This window comes from Bidens hawaiensis, unplaced genomic scaffold (assembly GCF_021521415.1).
Source record: "Bidens hawaiensis isolate Kalapana, Puna unplaced genomic scaffold, B.hawaiensis_p1.1 tig00040195_1, whole genome shotgun sequence".
Classification (NCBI taxonomy): domain Eukaryota; kingdom Viridiplantae; phylum Streptophyta; class Magnoliopsida; order Asterales; family Asteraceae; genus Bidens; species Bidens hawaiensis.
The window spans coordinates 3,611-12,876 of record NW_027497100.1 but is presented as its reverse complement, the minus strand read 5'-3'; the positions used below and the strand labels follow the sequence as shown (position 1 = coordinate 12,876).

Genomic DNA, 9,266 nt, shown 5'->3' with positions numbered 1-9,266 from the left:
TTCCCTAAAGGAAGTAAATAATCGGGAAAATAAAGATAAAGAAAAAGAATAAGAAGAACAAATTCCCGATAAATACATGAATCAAATACAACAAATGATAAAAGAAGCTGTTAGGAATGAATCTCAAACTAGAACTCAATCTAGGAATCTCAATATGTTGAACTCTCTCATAAGTCCGTCAAATCTCCTCCGAAACCATCCCATGTTGATGAGAGTATTTACGAATCTAATGCTGATGCTGATGCTGATGCTGATGTTAGACAAAAATTTAAGGAAATGACAATAGAATGATGTTCGTTTAAAGACTTTAAGTACTTTGGACCCAAAGAGTTTTATGGCGATAAAGGCGCTATTGCGACTGTGAGATGGCTTGAGGAGATGGAGTCGATAGTGATAATAAGTAAATGTTCTGAACAAGAGAAGATCAAATCTCTACCCAGATGTTCAAGGGCGAAGATTTAGAATGGTGGAACACATTAATAATGAGCAAGGGAAGACAAGTTCTGTACAATCTGTTATGGGAAGAGTTTAAAGAAATGATAATAGCTAAATTCTGCCCTATGCATGAAACTGACCAAATCGAAAAAAAATTTCTCAACCATAAGGTCATAGGAACTAACCTTCGTGTATACAATACAAAGTTCCATGAATAGTGTCGCCTTGTACCCCAGCTGGTCACTCCTTAATCCAGCAAAGTTACAAGGTATATTTGGGGACTGCCGCGGGAAATCCGCGATATAGTAAGATCACACCTTCCATAAACCGCCGACTCCGCAATGGAATTAGCTGGTTACCTAATGGGCGGCCTTGTCCGTAACAAGGAAGAAGATAAAAAGGTCGTATCGTCTCACGACCCTAAGAAAGGAGGGAATGCCGTCTTCAATGGCAAAAGTGTTGACCAACGCAAGTCGGGATTCAATCCCAACAACCCACAATGAAATACTTGCAAAAAGTATCATAAAGGCCGTTGCCACTTCGCTCCGTCCTCTATCGCAACCGTCTGCGACTCGTGTCACAGACCTGGCCATGCAACTGCCGACTGGTGGAAGAAGACGATGAATTGCTACAACTGAAAGGAAATGGGGCATCTTAGCTTTGAGTGCCCCAAGAACAAACCTGCGACTGGTGGTGCGGGTGGAAGTGGCCAAGCAAAGAAAATAAATGCAAGAGTCTTCGTCCTAGACACAAAAAAGGCGGCCGACATGCTGGAAACAATCATCGGTACGTTCCTAGTCAACGACATGTATGCTAGAGTTTTGTTTGATTCTGGTGCCAACTTAAGTTTTATAGATTATAGCTTTTGTAGTCTATTAAACGAACCATTAACAAAACTAAATAATAAGCGTCAAGACCGCTAGTGGCGAAATTGTTAAAATCTCCGAAGCCCTTGAAAACGGAAAAATCTTATTAGCTGGATACGTTCTGCCTATTCAATTGCTACTAATGACTCTTGCTGGTTTTGACATTGTACTTGGTATGTATTGGTTGTCCAACAACCATACTCGTATCATTTGCAATAGCAAAACCGTTGAAGTTTGAGCCCCTAATAAACGAACCATTTGAATTGAAGGGGACAAAGACGCTGGCCAAGTTAGCATAATTTCAATGATTAGGGCTAACAAATTTTTAAATCAAGGATGTTTAGCATTCATGTCCTACGTTACTGAAGAATCCAAACCCAAAGAAATAAAATATGTGCCTATTTTTTCTGAATTCTCTGATGTTTTTCCCGACGAACTTCCTTGTATTCCTCCTGATAGAGAAGTTGAGTTTAGGATCGATCTTGTGCCTCGTACTGCGCCAATCGCCAAATCTCTGTATCGTTTAGCACCAACCGAGATAAAGGAGTTGAAGAAATAACTTGACGAGCTACTTGAGAAGGGATTCATTCGACCGAGTTCATCGCCATGGGGAGCGCCAATACTTTTTGTCAAGAAGAAGGATGGATCTATGCTTATGTGTATCGACTACCGAGCGTTGAATAAAGTCACCATCAAGAACCAATATCCACTCCCTCGAATCGACAATATTTTTGACCAACTTCAAAGCGTGAACTATTTCTCTAAAATTGATCTTCGTTCTGGTTATCATCAACTTAAAGTCCAATCCGAAGACATTCCGAAAACCCTTTCTGAACAAGGTATGGAGATTATGAGTTCACGGTCATGCCGTTTGGTCTCACTAATGCTCCAGCCGTGTTCATGGACATGATGAATCGAATTTGCAAGCCTTACTTGGATAAATTTGTGATCGTATTCATCGAGGACATACTTATTTACTCTAAGTCTAAGGACGATCATGAAACTCATCTCCGAACCTTACTTGAATTAATTAGAGCTGAGAAGTTGTACGCCAAGTTCTCGAAGTGCGAATTTTGGCTTCACGAAGTGCAATTTCATGGACATATCAAAAACGTGAATGGTATTCAAGTGGATCCCGCTAAGATTGAAGCTATCTCAAAGTGGGAAATTCCAAAGTCGCCAACCGAGATCGGAAGTTTCTTAGGTTTGGCCGACTATTATCGTAGGTTCATCTAAAATTTCTCTCGTATAGCCGTTCCCCTAACCTCGTTAACCCGCAAGAACATCAAGTATGAATGGGGAACCAAAGAACAAGAGACATTCGATATACTCTAAACAAAAACTCACCCAAGCACCTATACTGGCCTTGCCAGAAGGTCCCGAGGATTTTGTTGTCTTTAGTGACGTGTCTCATTGTGGTTTAGGATGCGTACTAATGCAATGCAAGAATGTAATCGCCTACGCCTCTCGTCAACTCAAGGTACACGAAAAGAACTACACAACTCACGATCTAGAGTTAGGCGCCATAATCTTTGCATTAAAGATATGGAGGCACTATCTCTATGGAGTCAAGTTTATCGTGTTTACCGATCATAAAAGTTTAAAACATATATTCGAGCAAAAAGAACTCAACATGCGTCAAAGGTGCTGGATGGAAACTCTGAACGACTACGACCGTGAAATCGTTTATCACGAAGGTAAGGCCAACGTTGTGGCCAACACCCTAAGTCGTAAATAACATGAAAAACCGAGAAGAGTCCGAGCATTAAGATTAGGACTCCAAGTAGATCTCATCGAGCAAATCAAATCCGCTCAAGTCCAAGCGATTAATGAAAACAAAATCTCTGACAAAAAACGTAACGACACCATTAACTCGCTAGTCAAAGGTGACGATGGTATCCTTAGAATGGGAAACCGGATTTGGGTACCAATCGTTGGGGACTTGCATGAAAAGATAACGAAGCTCACAAGTCCAAATACATGATGCACCCCGATATTGACAAAATGTACCAAAACCTAAAGCCAAACTACTGGTGGAATGGGATGAAAAAGGACTTCGCTTCGCATGTTGCGAAATGCTTAACTTGTTTGAAAGTCAAGACTGAACACCAAAAGCCATCAGGATTGCTTCAGCAACCCGAACTTCCCGTTTGGAAGTGGGAGTTAATAACCATGGATTTCATCACAAAAATCCCGAAAACGACTCGACAACATAATGCTATTTGGGTTATTGTGAATAGACTAACAAAATCCGCACACTTCATACCCATCAATGAATCGTACTCAATGGATAGATTAGCGCGTATATATATATGAACAGCATCGTTGCTTTGCATGGAATACCGTTGTTTATAATAATCGTACTCATTTCTGGAAGAGCTTCCAACAAGCGTTAGGCACAAAGTTAAACCTTAGCACCGTCTATCATCCTCAAACCGATGGGCAAAACGAAAGGACAATTCAAATGCTTGAAGACATGCTCCACACTTGTGTGATAGATTTAGGTGGAAGTTGGGACGACTATCTACCCTAATGGAATTCTCGTATATCAATAGCTATCACACTAGTATTCAAGCCGCACCGTTCGAGGCATTGTATGGTCGTAAATGTAGAACACCCGTGTGTTGGTCTGAAACCGGAGATAATCAATTGTCTGGAACTGAGATAGTCCAAGAAACCACCGACAAAGTCTTACAAATCCAAGAACGACTTAAGATGGCGCGTGATCGCCAAAATATTTACGCCGATGTCTGTCGTAAACCGTTAGAATTTCATATAGGTGACAAACTATTATTGAAAGTCTCGCCATGGAAAGGCGTTGTTCGCTTTGGCAAGAAAGGAAAGCTAAGTCCTCGATTCGTTGGACCCTTCGAGGTACTTGAATGAATTGGTACTGTTGCATACCGATTGCGACTACCCGAGGAAATGCAAGGGATACAAGATGTATTCAACGTATCTAATCTGCGAAAGTGTATAGTCGATGAATATTTGTCTATACCCTTAAAAGACGTTGAAATTAATGAAAACTTAAAATTCGTAGAACGAACAATTCAAATCGAAGATTCAAAAACAAAGAAATTAAAAAGACGAACATTGAAAATCGTGAATGTAAAGTGGGACTCACAAAGAAGCCCCGAATACACTTGGGAACTCGAATATGAAATGAAGAAAAAGTACCCCCACTTGTTTTAAGAGTGAATCTCATGGACGAGATTCATTCCAAGGAGGGGAGGATGTATTATCGTGAAAATATCGTATCAATAATACCAAGTTTCCAAAGTCAAAGCAAAAAATGTCAAATTCTATACTTCAAGGTTTAAAATGAAAAATTTGTCTTCTTGTCCCACAGCGATACACGACGGGACAAAGGACAAGCCCATCGCGTATCGCCAAGGGCTTGGTTACAAACCCAAGAAATGGGTTCATGGCGATACGCAACCACCAAAGAGCCAACGTCATCGCGATACGCGATGACGTGGTCTGACAGGTGTGTCACGTGTTGCTACGTGTCAACTGGTGGCATAGTGTGTCACCACGTGGCACCGCGTCCGCCACGTGGCAAGCCTATATGGTAACTCATTACGCTACGTCGCGATACGCGACGCCAGAGCCAAAGGCCATCGCGTATCGCGATGAGCCTCCTTGATTTGTCTATAAATAGCGACCATGAACATCTCATTCATCACACCTAAATTTCACAGCACCTCTCCCTCTCTCTAAAACACTCACTCTCTCTCTAGAAACAACCTCGAAGTACGTGCAAAACTCTCCTCGATTTTCATGCCGAATTCCTCGTCATTCGTGCCACTAAACCAACAACATCCTGACACTCCAACGACGTTATCTCGAAGAAAGGTGCTACCAAGAGACGTCTCGATGAACCGCATCGTAAAGCGTGCCGACGTGTGGTGATGTGTTAGTTTGTCCCGATTTGCGTGCAAGAAAAAGTGTTGATCAAGAAGCGTTGGAAAACTAAACGACGTCGAAGTGCTGCTCAATTGTGTATGGTTTTATTAAGCCAACAAAGGTAGGCATGATGCCCAAATAAAATAATAATAAAATATTAAAATGGCTTAAAACCCCAAGTCTAGGATATACTCGATACCTCGATAAATAAAAGAAAACATAACAAAGAAAAGAAAGGAAATAAATATGAATATAATGTCAATGTGATTATTATATAAATCTTTGTTATAAAATATTATTTAAGTTGTTATGATTATTCTTAAATAATAAAGAAAAGAAAAGTATACGTTTCTTAGAGTAGAAAAAACGTAGGGTTTTAAAGAAAAGTAAAATAAGATTAACTAAAGGTTTATCTTATAAAAGAAAAGAAAAGAAAATAAGTTAAAAATAAGGAGTTTTAATTATAAAAGAAAAGAAAGAAAGAATACTTTTTAACTAAAGGTTTGAAAGTAAAGAAAATATAATCGAGGTAAAGATTATAAAAAGAGACTAAAGGTCTTAAGCCGGATTGAATATCCAACTAACAAAAAGTTATACTTGTACTATAGGTGTGAGATAACAAGAAAATGGAAAGACCCTAGGACAGTGTATTGAAGCTGATCCAAAAAAGAAAAAGGTGAATACGCCCCAACTTTACAAACTTGTTTAATCGAATCAAAAGAATTAAATGAAAAAAATCACATGGGACTACGTGTCTCTAAAACGTTATAAAAAAAAGTAAGTGCTAGCCCTGAGGCTGTCGTGTACGTTTATTTGGATCCTTACATATGGGGTAATAAAGTTGGTGGACACACCGCGCCACACTTGGTCATGACCTCTGCCACGATGGGCCGGACCTAAGTTATGTCCAAGTGAGACTAACCATGTGTATACGTATGGTAGCTAAGTAATATCGAACACTGCGGTGTTTGCTGGGGTGCTTTGTGTAGAGACTTGAGTTTATAATTGTATTTTTTTATAAGCTTGATTATTCCTAAGCCACAATGGGCCGGAACTAAGTTATATCTTGAGGGGTAATCAAGTAAAAGAAAATATTTTTAGCGTCAGCATATTAACCAGCATGTGTTGCTGACGTATTTACTAAACATTTTGCAGGTAACCAAGAATAGAAGCTTGCGATGACAAAGTGCTCAAGATATATAATGGCTCGGATTGTTTTGTTAAATAAAAAATATAAATGATGGTTTATTATAAAAACTAATATTTTGTATAAACAAGTAATAACTTTAAACGGGTATTTTATAATCCCGACTTTTGTAATGTTAATATTATAAATCCACATAAATATAAACTTCCGCTTTTAATCAGTTAACTTTGATTTATTTACAAATGTGGTACCAACATATGTGTTGCACGCCTAGGCCTTGGTTTGGGGTGTGACAATTAATATTGTTATTATTATTATTATTATTATTATTACTGTTAGAATATATTATTATTATTTAATTATTAATATTATTTAATTATTATGTTTATTATTATTATTATTATTATTAATTATTAAGTTTATTATTATTAGTATTATTTTTTGGGTTTTTAATTTAATTTTATTATTGTCATTATTTAATTATTATATTTATTATTATTTACAATATTTATTTGTAACTGGTTTTAGATTTTTGAGTCCCGTAAAGAGTTGGAGGAATGGGCCAAAAAGAGAGGACGAGATCATGGGTGTGTTATTGTGGTCCGACGATCAAGGAAAAACAGTGTGGACCTTGCATGCAATCGTGGAGGGGAACCCAAATTGAAGTACACGATCAGGCGTACCGGTAATATAAAAAATATTGTCCATTTAAACTCCTAGGTAGGTACGAATCGTCAGGTAGATGTTGGAGGCTTTAATTGGTTAATGAGATACACAAACACGATCCCATTGTCTTTGAGGCGAGGTACATGGAGCTCCGGAAAATGACTAGCGATGAACTTGATCTCGTTGCGAGGTTATATCGGAACAGCTTGAAGCCCCAGCAAATTCAAGATGTCGTAAAAGACCAGTTTCCCAGTTGCCAACCATCACTCAAGGATTTATACAACTACTTACATAAGCTTAGAGCTGAGAAGGGAACTGGCGATACCCCATGAAGGTAGCCGAAAACCTTCTTAGTTTTACTATATATATATATATGATCAGGATCATGAGAGAACTTTTTTAAAATTGAGAACTATGAGAATAATTTGGACCACAAAAAGCCCAAAAATAAAATAAATCATAAAATAAAAAAACACAAAAATCAAAAAAGTAAAAAAACCAAATTTCTTATTTTATCATCCCGGTTTCATTAAAAAAACTCAGTTTAGCTAAATTATATACACATATGTATAATATATACATATATTTACATTTACATGTTTTTTTTGTACACATGTGTATAATTTAAGATAAATGATATTGTACATATATGTATAATACGTAGCTAAAGATTATATAAAATTATAAATATGTGTATAGTACGAGGTTTTATTTTATTTTATTTATTTTTTATATGAAACCGGAATAAAATATAAGAATTTTGGTTTTTTTTACCTTTTTTAAAATTATTATTATTTTTTGTTTTATGATTTTTTTAAATATTTTTTTAAAGGTGTTTTTAGTGGTCCAAAATGGTTCTCAAATTTCTCAATTTGCAAATGGTTCTTTTAGGATCCTTACCCTATATGCAGGTACTTGAACACTTTTTCGATAAAAATGGTTTCGTGTACTATACCCAGGAGAATGCTTCCAACGACAGGACAGAGGATATTTTCTTCTGACATAATAAGTCGCATAAAATGTGGCGTGCATTCCCTGAGGTGTTATTGATTGACACGGCGTACAAGACCAACATGTACGACTGGCAGTTGGTTCAATTTGTTGGTGTGACGTCGACATCAAAGTCGTTCTATATTGGCCACACATTTATAATTAGGGAAAAAGAAAAGAACTTCACATGGGAACTCGAGAAACTCAAAGAATTGCTCGAGGATCGTATGGAGCCACGAGTGATACTGACGGACACAGTACAAGCCCTTATGAATGTGTGTCAAATAGTCTTCCTTAATGCCACCAAAAATTTATGTAGATGACACATCTTCGAAAATATAAAGAAAAAGTTTAAGAGTCTATATAGAAAAGATATCGGGGAGGAATTCGCGTACTGGTGGAAGGTTCTGTATCAGTCTCCAACGATATTTTCGACTATATTGCACTCAGATGCAACGCCATTTAGAAGAAATGGACAGACACAGTAAGTGTTTCATGTATATACAGTTTCTAATACTATGGATACACATTTTATTTACATTTTCCTTTTATTTTGTCAGAGGTATGGTATTATATTCATAACAACTGGCTAGAGCCGTACAAACACAAGTTTGTAGCTTGTTGTATTGACGACCGTCGAAACTACGACGAGCACACAACAAACCGTGTTGAGGGTCAGCACGCAAACTTGAAAAGGTATCTCCATGGAACCAACAACATGCATGACACGGTTGCGAGGCATGTGCTTAAAGTGGTTAATAGTCAAATGGTACAAATCGGTGGAACGTTTGAAGAGTCCCGTTCTAAGGTCATGGAAGAATATCGACGACACTACTGGTTAAAAAAGTTAATTAATAGGGTGTCGATTATGGCTCTTCAACTTATTGTAAAAGAGTACCATTTGATAGAGAGTATGCGTGACGACAGAGCTTCGTGCAGCCACCATTTGTTTACCTCTACAGGGTTGCCATGTGCTTGTCGATTGGAGGGATACATAGTTGAAAACCGATGTATTAGACTACAGGATTTAGACCCATTCTAGCGACGGCTAAATTTTCCCGACGAAAGACACTCCTGACCAGCTGTCTGATATTCCGGTTATAGCCATCGTCAATGTTGGAGGTAATCATTGGATCTATGTAAAACTGGAAGGGGATTTCCCAATGTCGTGGCCAGTATCGAATTGGGCAACATACGCGCAACCGGATGCACTAGAATGGCAAAAAATTTTCGAAGACCATAAACGAGTATATCAA

General features: G+C 37.9%; 1 protein-coding gene across 1 annotated transcript; it reads left to right on the top strand.

The window, feature by feature from the left end:
* Window positions 1–8,039: 8,039 nt before the first annotated feature.
* Window positions 8,040–9,052, top strand: LOC143591946 (uncharacterized). Its single transcript, XM_077071993.1, has 3 exons — window positions 8,040–8,267; window positions 8,461–8,494; window positions 8,571–9,052. Exons 1-3 carry the CDS (start codon window positions 8,040–8,042, stop codon window positions 9,050–9,052), a joined length of 744 nt encoding a protein of 247 aa, XP_076928108.1.
* The last annotated feature ends 214 nt before the right edge of the window (window positions 9,053–9,266 follow it).